The sequence below is a fragment of the Anolis sagrei genome, chromosome 9 (genome assembly GCF_037176765.1).
Source record: "Anolis sagrei isolate rAnoSag1 chromosome 9, rAnoSag1.mat, whole genome shotgun sequence".
NCBI classification, from domain to species: Eukaryota; Metazoa; Chordata; class Lepidosauria; order Squamata; family Dactyloidae; genus Anolis; species Anolis sagrei.
Genome location: NC_090029.1, coordinates 21,626,749 through 21,643,770, shown reverse-complemented (window position 1 = coordinate 21,643,770; position 17,022 = coordinate 21,626,749). Strand labels below are relative to the sequence as shown.

The window sequence follows — 17,022 nt, the reverse complement described above, 5'->3', positions numbered from 1 at the left end:
TTATCTACCTCATCACAAATGTAAACCTTTCTGTAATTTTCTTTCTGTAATTTTGAGAGATATATATTTATGTATGTACTATCAGTCCCCTGCCATGCTCTGCTGTGGCCCAGTTTCTATATATGTGTTTTGCGTGTGTGTGTATGTATATATTTGTTTATATGTGTGTTCGCGTATATATGTGGTTCTGCACTGCGTTGTAATGTATTTTTTTTGTTTTTTGGCTTTTTAAGTCCCTTCTGCTGTGTTTTTCAGTGTTTGTATGAGTGATGGTCACTCGTTCTTCTGATCGGTGTATTGTGTCCAAGTTTCGTGTCAATTTATCCAGTTGTTTTTGAGTTATGTTAATCCCACAAATGAACATTACAAATTTTATTTTTATAAGATAGTGATATCTATCTATCTAATAATAGATGTGAACCTTTGGCAGTTCTTTCTGTAGTTTTCGGAGATTTCTTTGTCTATCTATCTATCTATCTATCTGTATCTCATCACAGATCAGAACCTTTCGCAATTTTGGGGAGATACATATATATGTATACACATACACACACTGAATATATGTGTGTATAGGGATATCTAGCTATCTCATCATGTGGCGTAAACCTTTGGCAAGTCTTTCTATAATTTTGGGAGATATATGTATATGTGTGTGTGTATATAATGTGTTTGTGTATGTGTGTTTTTCTGATTCCTTCGCAAGTCGTGTTTGGGATTGTGTTCCCTGCCTTTGCCTCGAAGGAAAAGAGTTTCCCATGCCCAGGAATTTTAGTCATGCTTACTTTGGAATACGTTCTGGGGCGCTTGAAGAGGTGTGTGTGCTTTCCTTGGTCTCTGAGTGTTTATTTCTTTCAAGGAAGCCTTAGGGACTTCCTCCCTCATAAACCCGTAAACAGGTTTCCATGTTATAGATTCCAGGGATCCTAGGCATGCGTACTTGAGAGTCAGTGCAATGGAGTTTGTGTACATGTGAGCGCTGGTGTTTTGTGTTGAGATGGGGTGGGGGTGGGGAAGCCCACCCTGCTCACTCGCATGTCTGTGTTTACTTCCTCATAAGCCCTGTGGTGTTCAGTGGGATTTAAGATGGTCCCTCCTGCTCACACTTTTTAACTCGGGAGATAGCATCCTTGAAGCTCAGTTCAGGTTGTATATAATCCACAGCAACCAGATTGTTATATGCGTAAGGATGGAAAAATTCAGATTATGCCAACTATGTAGGAGTGGATGGAGAAATTGATTAATCAAGCGGAAAAGGATAAAGACTCTTCTTTGATTGGAGAAAGCACACCAGTGACATTTCTTCAACAGGAACCCTTTTTGAACATTTTGCAAAAAAAGAAAACTAACTTTTAATTTTGGGATTTGAGGATTAGAAAGGATCTGTTATTGAAAGAAGTGAGTTTTTATTGAGAGAGAGATGTTTATATAACAGCGGAGAAGAAGATTGAAAGTTAACTTTTGCATTCTCCAGTTTCTTTTTAATTTCCTTTGCCTTTTTATTTTATTGTTTTTTATAATCTGTAATACTGTTTTTTTTTTAAAAGAAGCTTAATTGTCAGTATTGAAGTGTGTCTGCAATTGCAGATTATGCAGATTTACTTAGAACTAAGTCCATCATGGCTTGCTTTCTAGCACAAATGCTGTCTAATAAATGTGCTTAGTACTGTAGTGTGCTTTTCAGGAGTTCGTTGTGGGTGTGGTTGATGGGAGGGTGTGTATATAAGAATATTTGTGGGTCCAGGGCAAGGCTTGTGGGTGGACGATCTTAGGGCTCCTTTCTCGCCTGCAGCACTTGTAGGCAGATAAATTGTAGAGTTCAGATAAGAAAACCCTCTTGTGTGTGTGTGAAAGAGAGAAAAATAGAGAGACTTCTCCTATGCACATTTATGTTGTGAGGTAAGTTTACAACAGCAGAAAAGCGACTGGTCCCGGTAGAAGCTGACTGTAAAAGGTCATAAATTGTGTGGGGAGGTTTTACCATGATTTTTGTTCCCTTTTTAACCATCCAAATTGGCAATGAGATTGTATTTTTGGGTGGAAATTCCCAAAGCTCATTATATGCTCTCATCTTGTTTGGAAAAAAACAATCAGTTACGGCAGCAATTCCTCACTTGACTCCATTGGCCATGATGGAGGCAGAAATCCAGCCTACCTGGAGGGCACTAGATGTTTTGTTGTTGTTGTTGTTACAGATCAAAATTAGCTGAACAGTTTTCACACATCGATACATAAAGATGGCATATATTTTTTAAAATGTACTTAAGATGAAGCACAGTTCAGTGTTCCTATGTTGTGACAGACTGTGGTTGATAAAAAAAGAAGACAGTTCTTTATGATCTTTGCCTCCCAGCCATGGCAATCATAAGGTTTCCCTGGATGCTAAGAGTCAGCCATAGTTTATCAGTTCATCTGACCATAGCCTGTGACTTCACTAATTACATTTCTATAAACATTAGGAATAGAAAAAAAGAAAAAAGTGTTCTTTTTGGACACCGTACAGCTGAAAGAGTTGAATTACCTGCAAAATGGAGTGCTTCTAAAAAACTTCAGGAATACCCCCCCCCCCCCCCCCCCCAAGAAAAACATTGGTAGCTGATTTGTTTTCTCAGATGTCATTCCCTCTATATTCAGTGAGGCTTACTCCCATATAGTATTATTATTATTATTATATGCAGGCAGTCCCAAGTTAGGTTCTGCAGATTTGTTCTTAAGTTGAATGTGCTTATTACTTTTTGTCCCTGTGATAACTGAATTTTGAAAAAAAAAAAGATTTGTTGTGGAAACAAGGATTGGTGATAAATCTTCCGTTGATACCCCTGTTCCCCATTATAATAATTATTCCAGGAATGGCTATCCCATTCTAGAAGTAGATTTTGGTCACTTCCTGTCATCTCACCCCTGTTCTTATCTATGAGTCATTTGTAAGTCTTATACCTGTATGGTGTAGGATTGCAATTTGAGACAGGGAGTTTGCCTCACTGAGTTTAGAAGGATCTTGCTACCTTATTTTTTATTTGAGGGAAAGGAGAAGGCTGAAAAACAACTGTGTCCATAGGTGATCATTATATGAAGAAATATTGCCAGGGCTGAAAGGGAGCAGATTATTGGACTACCTTTATTGTGGGAGCAACAAATGTGCTGGCATATTTGAGAAGACTTCTTTTGGATTTTCAGCTTGTGAATATGAGTTGAGAAGGGATGAGAAGATGTTTCAGAACACTTGTGTGTGTGTGTGTGTGTGTGTGTGTATTTGAGGGAAAGGAGAAGGCAGGGAGCATCTGAAACACGGCTGAGTGGCAAGATAAAGATATAGGCGATCTGGGATATAATAGGCACATGTTGAATGTTAAGAGGTTTGCTCAGGCTAAAATCTTTCTCGGAAGGACAAAAGAAAAGGAATAGAAGTAAGAAACAAGGTATTTTTTAACCTGTGGTGCTTAAAAATCTCAGCTGCAGCAGGCAAAAGTAATTATTTATTTCAACAGTTTCAGTAGAAGTTATTTTTTCATGCTGAGGTCATTGGCCTTGTTTTGATTGTTTGCTGTTGCTTTTTGTCTTATTAAAAGTATTGATTTCAGCTTCTTTATTGTGATATTTTTATTCCTTATTGGCTTTCACCTTGATTACATGTTAGAAGGCAGGATCCAATCGGTCAGCAAGTTGGGAACCAGTCAGTAATCCGATATAAAGAAATGTTAATTTGAGACATAAGTTGGGTAGGTTTTGATTTTGTAATTGACTTTTTGATCCTTGAAGTATTGTGTTTATAGCCGTGTGTTCAGAAGAAATAAAGCTGTAGTGTTGAAGAAATCTTATTTTGCTTTTATGACTTTAGTATGGAGCAGAGATACTGCAGAGAAACTGTTAAACTCAGTCCGCTTGTAGGTATTCATTCCTAAGGTCGGATGCTTTTCAGATATTGAAAGTTAGATGCAGCTGGTTGTCTATAAATGGCTGGCATTCCAATGCAGCTCTGGATATGAACTGTTCAGTGAAACAAGAGTTATGGCAGACACATGTAATTTGAAATTAAACAACCAAAGAAAACCTTGAGCTTTTCCACCCCAAGACTGAAATATTATGACATTGTTTTGAAGGCTTTGGGTGGTTGTATTGATATGTAAGGTGTGGCAGTCGTCCTTGCACAAGTCCCTTTCTTTAGTGCTGGAGGCCAGCGGGGCTTTGCATTCATGTATAATTACAACATTCAGCAACAATGCGCTCGTCTTGCTGGAACCTGCCAAGTGGGGTTGTTTCTGACCTGTTTAAGATCTAGGGGGAACCAGAATCAGAATTCAGTGGGGCTTCCTACACCCGAGGTGTTTACCTGGTAACAACAACAACAAAATACCAAGTTTTGAATTACAGTATAATGCTTACATAGCATATGTGTTTGCTGTTTGCCTTCTTGTGAATGTCTACCTCTCTGAAACAGTAAACAATATGTACTTACTTATATACATTCTGAATTCTTGAGGTAGAAATAGCCATTTGAAAGGTTTTATATGTAGCAGCTGCTTTATCCAAAAGCCTTGCTGGATACGAATGCCACTTTATAGGATGATAATAATCTTGTACTTCTAACGTTGTCCTCAAACCAATATTATGTTCAGACATTTTACAAGATTGTCATTTTCATCTCACCCAATGTTTCAACTAAAGTACTGTTTTGGGCTTATCAGTAGTAGGCTTGCTTTGTGATCTTGAACATTTCTTTCCAACTTGCAAGTGTTTTCAGCTTGTTGCTTAACTTAATATTTGTGACAGATGCTGGAAATTCTTTGTCTCTCTTAAAATAGGTGAGGGGTGGTTTTATTTATTGCTTCTTGAGATGACTTGCGTAATTTTAGCAAAACGTCCTCGTGCTCTTTCAGAGGAAGATTATTCTGCTAAAATTAAGACAGCAATCTCTAGAGCAGCAATAAAAGGAAATGGTAGCTGAAGAAAGGATATTGTTTAGTTTTGGATTCCATTCTGATATGCTATTTTAATTAATCCACTCTACCTTTTACTCGTGTCCTAAAGTTATGGGCATGAGTTTCATCCCAAGAGGTAAATCCACAGAATACTAATAACTTCTGAGGCAGTGAACAAAATACAGGCCATCGTCAAGTTACAAATATCTGACTTCCAAATGACTCACAGTTAAGAACAGGGGTGAGACAACAGGAAGTGAGAGAAATGGACCCAAATGAAGGGAAATTTACTCCTGAAAGAGTTACCATGGGGAAAAGGTGTCTCAACTGAAGCTTTTTCAGCAATCCTTATTTCCACAACAAGCCAAATTTTTCAAAATCCAGTTATCACAGGAACAGAACGTGAGGTGAAATAATCTGAACAGAGGCACAGACAATAAACAAACATCACAGGAGTGTTAACCCGTCCCTATGCTGCCCAAAGCTAGCATAAGGTAAAGATAAAGGTTTACCCTTGACATTAAGTCTAGTCAAGTCTGACTCGGGGGGGGGGGGGGGGTGCTCATCTCCATTTCTAAGATGAAGAGTCAGCATTGTCCGTAGACTCCTCCTAGGTCATGTGGCTGGCATGACTGCTTGGAATGCTGCTGTCTTCCCGATTGAGTGGTACCTATTGCATGCTTTTGAACTGCAAGTTTGCCAGAAGCAGGGACTAACAATTGGAGCTCACCCCGTCTGCATATTTGAACCGCCAACCTTCTGGTCAGCAAATTCTGCAGCTTAGTGTGTTAACCCACTGCAGCCCCTAACGCTTGCATGCACACACACATACAGACACACACATGTATGTCTGGAGCTACACTTACAAAATATACCTGTTCTGACTTGCATACAAATTCAGCTTTAGAACAAACCTACAAAACTTATCTTGTTTGTAACTTGGGGACTGCCTGTACAAGAAGACATGTTCACAAGCAGTTTGAGAAGATAGCAGAGAAAGGGAAAGCAAGCTAGGGAAGAGTGCACAGTTCTGCCAGAGGAGGATGCACACTTCATGTCTGACTTGTATTTCACCTTGCCTGGCATCAGCCCGTCAATTAAATGTAAATCTCCACCCACTCCCTATTATTTCTTTTCTGATTCAAGATCAATAGGTAACTTTCCTTGCAAATAGTTGAGCTCATAATTGTGGGCTGCTTTTTTCTTGTTCCATCTTGCAAGCCACCTGATCTTCACAGGTTGCGATTGTGTTGATGGGGTCTGTCCCTGGGTCTGAAACAGGGAGGCCGGCCTCATTAACAGATGAGCAGTTGCTATGGGAGAGTAGAGCTCTACTTTCTGGCACCCTGTTGTCACGGCTGTGTTGATGGATAGCGTTAGCCCCCCCCCCCCCTCCTCATGTGATTCCGCTCTCACTGTCCTTCTCTCTCCCCCCCCCCCACCCCCATTTTGCACAGCCATCTTCTTTTCCAAGTCCTATCAGTGAGGGGCCTGTTGCTGTGGCCGCAAAGGGTGTGTAATTGTAGACTGAGGTTTGCCAAAGGATGCGTGTGTCAATTCACAGAGGAAAAATCCCAATTGTTCTGCTATAAAATGACTAGAAATTCAAAGCTGGCTTTTCTGCCAGAATTTTCAGGGTTGATGCCTTCATGTTTGGAGTTGATAATTCCTTCCTGTTCTGATGTATGTAAAACTAATGATGAGCCTACCTATTCATTCCACTTCTGTCCCACTTTTCCTTCTTTCCCATTTTGTCATAATTTGTGAGGCAAGCAGCCATTAATAAAGGAGTGTCCTCACTGAGTAGGGTTCTAATCAGGCCCATTGCACTGCCTCTGACCAGTATAATCTGCTCTGTTTTCAGTTCTCTGGTGGGGGAAAAGGCTTGAAAAACCAATTGTGTGGGTCTAAGCATCTCTTGTTTTGAGTTTAATTGCCTACAAACAGTAACTGGGTTTTGCCACGGCCCTTAAACCATCTGATCAGGTCAGGATGTAGTAACATAACTAGCAAAACGGGAAACCTGTCCAGCATGCAGATAAGCTTTGGAATAAAGAATCTCCGATGCGTGTTTGCCAAGAAGTCTAGAATTGGCATGTGAGTGTGAGGCTCCTGAGGTTTCCCATTCTGGGAGCAGGGCCTGAGCTTTGCATTCCAGGGAGGAAAGCTGAAAGTAATTTATGCAGACCCAATATTTGTGTTTCAGATTCTCTCGCCCTCCGCTAGAAGAAAGCCTTGGGCTGGCGTCTTGTCCAGCAGAACTGCCCCCTTATCACAGCCATGCGAACAGCAGCAGGATGAAGCTGGAGGCCGTTGTGGAGCAGCTGCAAAAGCAGCAGCAAGCGCAGCAGCAAGCCCCGCTGCAGATGGATTCCCGGGAGAGACAGCAGAGGCAGATGAGAGAAACCCCGCTGCATTATGCGCAGCAGCTGACGGTGCCACAAGGTGCTCTCTCGGCCACATCTGGCAAAGCCTCGGGCGGCCCCGTTCTTGGCCCTTCGGCTCGAGTCCCGCCTGTGCTTGGCGCTGCCCGAACATTTGACCAGAGCAGTATGAACTCAGAGGAGGACGAGGAAGATGAGGAAGGGGAAGAGGACGAGGAAGAGGGCGACCTCGACGATGACGCTCCACGAACTGGGAAAGATGCATGCTCTGCTTTGAAGTACTTTCACGCTTCCAAAGCTGCCCCCCACAACCAAAGAGTGGCTTCTTCTTCGAACCCCCTGCCGGTTTTAGGACTGCAGCGGGGGCCACAGGGAAAGGATGAGCAGGGTAAAGAAGCCACGAACCCTCCGTATTCTGGCTCTCCCTCGGTGAGACAGACCTGGAGACTGGATGAGCAGCTCAAGCAGGTCAGTGAACGCGTTCTTGAGATCAGGGGAGGGAATCATTTGCCCCCAAAGTATTGTTGAATGACAACTCTTTGCTTTCTTTATCATTGGCATTGCTGGCAGGATGATGAGAGTTACAGTGAGGCAACATCTGAATGGCCATACATTGCTCATCCCTGTTTTAAAGCAGAGATGCACAAACTCAGGTGGTGGGGCCAGTTCTGGCCTCCCTGGATTTATAGCCTGGCTCTTCACTGCTTTCCTCATGATGTCATTGTTTGGAATGTCTCACCTGTTGTATGGCAGTTTTCCCATTCTGGAAGATTAAAATGCCTCTGCTAGGGCTTGTTTACGGCTTGTAAGAGTTTACGCTAAAGCTAAATTCTAAAATGTGTTATTATTCTGTACATTTGTTGTGTCCATCTCACACTGGAATGTGCACTTCCATTGGTACAAGGCTGGATTCTTTTGGTGCTCCATATATTTTGGATTTGGTTTCCTTTTATCCTGTGCCATTAGTCCCATTGGCTTGGGCTTCTGGGAAGCCAAAGGTTCCCCACGTCCACCTTCGAGGTAGCCCTTGAGAATGAGATGGGCATTCCTGCCTGCCAAGCTGCAAAACAGGCCGGAGCACTATGTTGAGTATGGAGCAAAAGCTTTGGTAGATCAATTCAGATGTTGAAAACATTGAATCTGAAAGGGGTGACAAGTCCCAAAAAGCTTCATCATCTGTTTTGATGGGAGCAGCAGCAATTTCTCACACCCTCCGTGAGTTTGGGAAGAGGAAATGCTTGGCAAGAGTGTGGTGACTCCAGTATGTGTTGGACCTGTTTTCCCCACAAGTTCATTGTTGGTACGGCTGCTTGGAGAGTCATTGAAAGTCCTTGCTTTTTCTCTGCCTCTGTGGCCAAAGAGCTTTTAATCTGTTGCGATTGGAACACTTGCAGGATGGTGCAGCTGGCAGAAATTCGTCCACTCTGCTGAATCCATAATAGAAAAGGACTTGACGGGGGCAGTGTGTTGGTTCTCTTGGACGTCTCAGCGGCCTTCAATATCACAGACCACAGGACTCCTGGCAGGAATGGGGCTTGGAGGCACTGTTCTGCAGTGGCTCCAGTCCTTCCTGAGGACCCTTCCCAGAAGGTGTTGTTGGAGGACACCTGCTTGACCCGATAGCCATCGACCTGTGGGGTCACGCATGGTTCAGTATTGTCCCCCATGTTGTTTAACATCTACATGAAGGCGCTGGGAGATATCATTCGGAGTTTTGGAGTTCAGTGCCATATGTACGTAGATGATGTCCAATTCTGTCACTCTTTCCACCTATTGCTAATGGGGCTGTTCAGGTCCTGATGGTCTGCATGAGGGCAAATAAATTGAAATTGAATCCAGTTCGTATCTTGTGAATGATCCTGGACTCATAGCTGAGCATAGAACCCCAGTTTTTGGTGGTGGCCAGGGAAGGTTTTGGACAATTAAAACTTGTTGTGCACAATTAAAACCCTAGTTGTGCATGGACCTTGGGAAGTCAGACTTGGCCACAGTGGTCCATGCTCTTGTTACATCCCGAATAGACTACTGCAATGCACTCTATGTGGGGTTGCCTTTGAAGACTGTTCAAAGAGAGGACATCCCTCCGGTTACATCAGCTCCCCTGTCTGCCAGTCTGCTGCCGAGCAAAATTCAAAGTGCTGGCTTTAGCCTATAAAGCCCTAAACGGTTCCTGCCCAGTTTACTTGTCTGAGCATACTATCTCCCTCTATGAGCCGGCAAGGAGATTAAGATCTTCTGGGGAAGCCTGCTCTTGATCCTGCCTACTTTGCAGGCGCAGTTGATGGGGATGAGAGATAGGGCCTTCTCAGTGATGGCCCCTCAGCTATGGAACTCCCTCCTGAGTGCAATTAGATCAGCCCTCTCCATCTTGTCCTTTAGGAAAAGGCTAAAAACATGGATCTTTGACCAAGCATTCAATTGAGTAATCTATAACTACAATAAGGGATGTTGAAATAGTGCAATGACAGACTGGAATGGCAGCAGACTACGATATTGGATTTCATGATTTTAAGTAATTGGTTTTAAGGTTTATATGTTTTAATTCACTGTTTTAATGCTTATATTTTAGGGTGTGTGTGTTTTGGTATCTAATTGTTGCCTATATATGTCATCCACCCTCAGTCTCCTACGGGGTTGAGAAGGACGGGGTATAAATACAGTAAATAAATTATAAATAATAGAGGGGTCAATGTTCTGGGCGTTGTGTATTAATAAATTATCTTGCTTGGGCTGGGAGTGCAGGCGTGGTGAGTGGTGTGGGCAAAATTTCAGTTGCATCTCTTGCAACTTGTTGCTCAAGAGTGAACCAACGCTGTGAATAGTTGTCCTTTAAAGATCTGCAGCAGCTTGAGTTTTTATGGAGTATGGTCGTTGTCAAGCATCTGACGAAATGCTACCCTCCGTTGATATGTGTATATACATTTCCACACACAAATCGTACTTCTCCTGACAGCCATGGTATCTGAGAAGTTTTGCATAGTTAAGACATTAAATTACATTGCATGAAGATTGATAATGGGTGCATCTCAGTGGAAGTAAATTCTGGATAGTGTGCCACCCCAAAAGGCTTTCATGGCTGAGCAGAGATGGTTCTAAAATTATATTAGGTAAAGGTAAAGGTTTTCCCCTGACATTAAGTCCAGTCGTGTCTGACTCTGGGACTCTGGTACGCCTCTCCATTTCTAAGCTGAAGAGCTGCCGTTGTCCGTAGACACCTCCAAGATCATGTGGCCGGCATGACTGCATGGAGCACCCTATTGATCTACTCACATTTGCATTAAATCATCTTTATTATTAAAAAGATTAAAAAAATATAAGGCAGTACAGCACACTACTTTCCTTTAAAACAATCATTTAATTCCCCAAAGAAGCAAATTCATTGGTTGTGGGATGTATGTTTACTTTTAAGCTTTTTATTGTATTTCTATTTGACTTACTTCTAAGCTTGTTATTGTATTTATATTTGAATTTTTATCTCATGTTTATTATTGTATGTTTAAATTGATATGTTAATTGTTTAAATTCATATGTTATGTTTATTATTATATGTGTAATGTGGCATTGTATGCCATGGATTGTAAGCCACCCTGAGTCCCCCACTGGGGTGAGAAGGGTGGGTATAAATGTAGAATAATAATAATAATAATAATAATAATAATAATTCATTAAAAAACCCTTTCCAAATTGGCCTTTTAAACTGTTGGGATTGATTCATTGTGATGAGTTTGACTAATTATGTTTTTAGTATTTTGATTGTTAACTGCCTTGAGTGCTACTCCCCCCCCCCCCCCAAACGTGAAAGCCAATAAATAAACAATTCAATAAAAAGTTAGCAAAGAAATAATTCCTTGGGAATAGTTAAATGCTTACCGCCATAAAATCTGACACTGGCATCTACTGTATGTGTTATTAAGAAGACTGCTTAATACTCTAGTCAAGACCGTATTATTGAATCTCATTTTTTAGATTAAAATGCCACCAAATGCCCATTGCTGAGGAGAACCTTCAGGGCTGGATCTTTTGGTCTTACTTGTGGACATCCACAACTCCAGCATTATGTCCCAGAAGCACTTTATTAGAATTTTAAGATTCTCTGCACATTGCATTTGCCCTGAAATCCAACATACCACCTGTCACACCCAGCACTTTTTAATCTGTACCCATTACTTGGCCCGGCTCTAGTTTTTACTGTGTTATGGTGTAATGTTTTGTTGTTATTGCTTATGTTTTTGATTTTGCTTTGAGTGTTTCGTTATGCTGTTGTTGTGTTGAGGCCTTGTTGTTGTGTTGAGGCATTCGGGAGATGCTAGCGGGGTACAAATAAAGTTTAATAAATAATAATAATGATAATAATAATAACATCCCAGAAGCAGCTGGCCGGCAGCTTTGCAAGAAACATGGACCAGGTGCACCTTTCTTCTCATCTCCCAGAGCTGCTCCTAAGAACATATATCAGCCTGCATGGGACAGGAGTTGAATGCTGCCACTGCAAAGACAACTCTGATAAAAGATCTGTGAAGCTAGTATTAGTAGCTGAATCTTTCACTGATTTCCATTGACATTGAATTATAGTGCGCCCTTTGGTTTTTGATACCGTGTTGGGGCTACTGCATTGAATTCTTTGCAGTAGAAAGGTGATTCAGTGTTGGAACCGTTTCCCCAGACAAGGCCCCATCCCTTTGAGAGAAATTCCGTTTTGTGATGCAATGCCAGATTCCACAGCCCTACAAATAAAGTGATCTCCTTTATTATTCTCAAAGCTGTTTTTAAAGAATGTCTGTGCCTTTTAGGCCTTGCACAGGCTTCGATTCCTGTCGACTGTAGTCTTTGAAGGGCCCCTGAAGGCACAGGTCTGCAGTTTGGGGGTCCTTCTGGACTCGGCGCTGACGCTTGATGCTCAGGAGGGCCTTTACACAATTAGAGCTTGTGTGCCAGCTATGATCATACCTCAGAAATCCTGACTTGGCCACAGTGGCCCATGCCTTAGTTACATCTAGACTGGACTACTGCAATGCATTCTACATGGTGCTGCCTTTGATGGAAGCTGCAGTTAGTGCAAAGGTCTGCAGCTAGATTACTAACTGCAGCTGGTTATAGGGAGCACACCATGCCTCTACTAAAACAGCTCCACTGGCTGCCAGTGAGTTTTCGGACCCAGTTCAAAGAGCAGGTTATTACCTATAAAGACCTATACCAGTGGTTCTCAACCTGGGGTCCCCAGATGTTTTTTGCCTTCAACTCCCAGAAGTCCTAACAGCTGGTAAACTGGCTGGGATTTCTGAGAGTTGTAGGCCAAAAACATCTGGGGACCCCAGGTTGAGAACCACTGCTCTATACGCTTCGGGTCCAATCTATCTTTCAGACTGCATTTCCTTCTATGAACCAGCATGGGCTTTAAGATCTAGCGGGGAGGCCCTCCTCTCGATCCCACCTCTGTCTCAAGCGCGTTTGGTGGGGATGAGAGAGCGAGCCTTCTCGGTGGTGGCACCCCAGCTTTGGAATGCCCTCCCGAGGGAGATCAGGCTAGCCCCCACCCTCCAAAGCTACCACATACAATTAAAGACCTGGCTTTTCCAACAAGCCTTCAACCATGTTTAGACTCTCCAATAATATACACAAGGAACTTTAGATTCTTTATTAGCACTTTATACTACTAAGATTGAATATTGTTGTTTTATCTACAGCAATTACTGTATTTTATTGTTTTTACCAGGGGCTACTGTGAATTTATGATGTTGTGTTGATTGTTTATTGTCTACTCGTATAGTTTGTTTTGCACTTGTATTTTGCATGTCACACCTTGAGTGTCTTGTGAGCTGCCCAAGTCCCTCTGGGAGATGATGGCGGGATATAAATAAACGATTATTATTATTATTATTATTATTATTAAAGTTAAGAATTATTTAAAATAGATACTTTATTATTATTCTATTATTTAAAATAGAACAGCATAACATATTGGAAATAGAATGAAGGGTAGGTTGTTTTGAATGTCTAATCTTAACCTTTTGAGTATCTTATTATGAACTTTGTTCCATACAGATAACATGGCCATTTTTTTCCTTTTAGAAGTTTGCTTTATTTACATTATTTGCAACACTGGTGCAATTAGAAGAGCTGAAATGAGTCAGGCCGAAACTATTGGAGAAGCCAGAGGGAGCAATCTTGACCGTGTTAGTAATATAGTCACCTTTTAAAAGTCCAGAATGTGCTTGGTGTTGCATTAATATATTAGCATTTGTGGATATTAGTTTTTATTTAGAGCTTTGATCATGTTACGGTATTTTTGAAAAACCGGATCACATGGGCAGATGCAGTGGAATGATGGGGCAGAATGCTCTGATATAGTCAAAGCCTCAATTTTTGAGACTTGGTAACCCTTATATTAAAGAAAACATTTCTTTACAAGTAGGGCACTAGAAGACCAAAGACCGGATAAAATATATTAAAAATATTTGCTGGCATTTAGGCTGTGTTCTGAGGGGTTTTAGTTCAAAAAAGTAGCTTTTCTGGCCATGATTGGTCTTGGAAGGTTCTCCCAGCATAGTACTTGTCCTTTTACTTGTAGGATTCATTTACATAGCAGAGAAGCATTAACACACTGCCTTGAGTACCTGTGAGCTAAACTATGTACATATCATTCATTTAGCCGCCTCCATGTTGCTCTGGTTTGCTTTGCATGCCTGAATCAGGATCATATTGATCAGGTGAGAATTCTTTTCCCTTGTTGTCATTCGACTGCCATAGAACTGCTCATGGGGAGACCTCATCTCACCAGCCTAAACTTGGGAACTTGGACAACGGGTGTCTCTTGAGCTTCTCAGATTTTACATAGGCTCCTAATTTGGGAACGTGATGTGTGTGTGTGTCTGATATCTTGGCCCCAAGCCATTTAAAACATCATATGTCAAAATGGAGCTTGGAAGCAAATGGGAAGAACATTTGGTACAATGCTATTCTGTGTGATCTCTAAAGTACACAGTATGTAACAGGCTGACTACAGCATTTTGCATCAGTGGTAGTTTCCAAAATATTTTTGTGGCTGACATGGCGCGCATTGCACTGAGAGGTAATTGAGAAACCTATGTGGTCACTTCCCAGGAATAGGGCACAAAGTGTACAAAGTGAATCCGCAGGAAGGCCTGCAACTGCCTCTCTTTCCAGGTGTAATTCTAGGTGGAAGAGTTTTTTCTTTCTGAAGGAGTGCAGCCGTATCCAGAAACATGTTGTGATCACAATCCCAGATTGTCTTTTCTGCAGGACCTCTGTCTTGATTGGAGTGAGCCATTTATTCATTTATTTATTATTCATTTATCCATTTATTCACCCTCACCCAACTCCTTTCTTCATCTATCTATTTATTCTAGACACTAGTTCAAGACTTTCACAGCTTCCTCAGCATTGATTGTGAAAGAGGGAGAGAGAGACGGTTATCAGAATAAAATCTGCATTTTGGGGAAAACAAGTTTATTTAAGTTGTTGCGAGTTTTCCAGGCTGTCTGGCCATGTTCCAGAAGCCTTCTCTCCTGACGTTTCCCCTGCATCTATGTCAGTCATCCTCAGAGGTTGTGAGGATGCCTCCCATAGATGAAAGCGTAACATCAGGAGAGAATGCGTCTGGAACATAGCCAGACAGCCTGGAAAACTCACAACCCAGTGATTCCGGCCATGAAAACCTTTGACCATACAATTTTATTTAATTTGCTCCCCCTCCCCCCAAACAGAAGACACAACCACATGGGTGGGAGATATGGGTTCTTTTGATCCTCTCTTAGTAATGTTCTCTTGTCAAATAATCTGTTGGCAAGTCCTGCTTAAATTGGCTTTCCATCAGAAAGTATGTTTGATCTAAAAGCACCTCTCTTTCATTGCGTGTGGTGTGCTAACTGCATTTGACATTGATGCATTTGGGACTAAAAGGTGGGGGTTTTTTGGCCTCGCTTTGCTCTTTTCCTCTTCTCCCTTGTATTTGTAAAAAGAACCCGTCTTCCATTCCACAGAGAAGTCAACTGGAAGATAACTGGAGTCCTTTCACTTCCCAAGGAGGCTCTCCAAAGGAAGAGGAGGGGTGTTGATGCCCGGCTGCTTTGAGCGCCATTCCGCCTCCCACAGCCAAGTCAATAATTGTCGAACACACTTGCAGACAAAAGAGCTGGCTCAGCTTATGACTTTGGGGCGGTGAGGATCTTGTCAGCACAAAACGAGGAGGGAGGATTGGCTGCTTGTCAAGAGGCTGGCAAATCCCCAAAGAAAAGCAGAAGGAAGCCCCGTCAGCTTTGCGCGCCAAACACACACTTCTCAAACCCCTCAAAGAGCTTTACGAAACTACAGTAGGGAAAGGTCTTTTGGCCAGCTATTGCTCGATTGAGGAAAAATTCAAAAGCATGTGTCTCAGATTGTTTTGGACTCCTTCCTTGCAGATGTTAGGCTGTGATCTCTGCATAATTGTAGAGATAGTTAAGCACTGTTTCTGAGAGGAGCAACACTGCTTAAAGAGAATGGCATCATTCATTTGTGTATTTATTCTCCAACTCATCACACTTGGACTGATATATCCAGCAGTACGTTAGGCATAGCCCTTCCACCACAGGATTTAAATATTTGTTTTTATAATAATAATAATAATAATAATAATAATAATAATAATGGGCCCCCAGTGGCATAGCGGGTTAAACCACTGAATTTGCTGACTGAAAGGTTGGTGGTTTGAACCCGGGGAGTGGGGTGAGCTCCCACTGTTAGGCCCAGCTTCTGCCAACCTAGCAGTTTGAACACATCCAAATGTGAGTAGATCAATAGGCACCGCTTCTGCAGGAAGGTAATGGCGCTCCATGCAGTCATGCCAATGGCCACATGACCTTAGAGGCTCCCTCTTGTCCTAGGAGTGCACCCCCCTCCCTCTTGTACGGAGGTTTGTTTATTTCCCTGTCTCTCTATGAGTTCTCCCTTACAAATAGTTTTGCCCCTTTATCTCACCCTGAGTTTTGAAATCATGTTATGTACATATGGCCCGCTCACTGTCATTATGTTTAGTTTACTGCTTTTTTAATGTTTTGTGTATATTGTTTATATGCTTTTATGTTTTATACTTAAATGTTGTTTATTTTATTGCAATTTGTATCTTATTGTATTGTAATTTGTTGTTCGTGCTTGGCCTCATGTAAGCCGCTCCAAGTCCCCGTTGGGGGAGATGGCAGCGGGGTATAAATAAAGTTTATTATTATTATTATGGGCAATGGTGGCTCCTCGACTTAGAAACGGAGATGAGCGGACATGACTAGACTTAATTTCAGGGGAAACTTTTATCTTTTTAATAATAATAAATAATACTAAATAATACATCACACAGTCCTAGGCACTTGGGAAGTGTCCAACGTGTGATCCAATACAACAGCCAGCAGAGTGTCTGCTGTGGACTCATCTTGTTGTGTTGTTAATAATAATAATAATAATAATAATAACAATAACAATAATAATAATAACAACAACAACTTTATTTAGAGACTTCCCTCTCTCCCCAAAGGGCCTCATAGGCAGGACTTCACACACTGAAGTACTATCATGTTTTTCATGATGATGAGTTATTTGAGGTATGTGTTTTTGTAGGTGCTTGATCAGAGAATGACAACTCTCGGGCCCCTTAAGATGGGTCAGATTGGAGTCAAAAGTGAAATCATACAGTACAGGCTTGCAGTTGGGATGCTACATGTGGGATAGGATTT

The 17,022-nt window shown here is 41.7% G+C and overlaps 1 protein-coding gene across 3 annotated transcripts in view; it reads left to right on the top strand.

Annotated features, from left to right (window-relative positions):
* Positions 1-17,022, top strand: part of ARID3B (AT-rich interaction domain 3B) — a 61,273-nt gene that overhangs the window by 1,797 nt on the left and 42,454 nt on the right. For 2 of the 3 annotated variants that reach the window (XM_060755510.2, XM_060755511.2), the window contains exon 2: positions 7,123-7,768. In XM_060755510.2, the coding sequence (XP_060611493.2) occupies positions 7,214-7,768 (555 nt within the window). In that variant the 5' untranslated portion in view covers positions 7,123-7,213. Of the gene's footprint in view, positions 1-1,754; positions 1,897-7,122; positions 7,769-17,022 lie in introns of those variants that run through there. The other variant, XM_060755509.2, reaches the window with a different exon arrangement.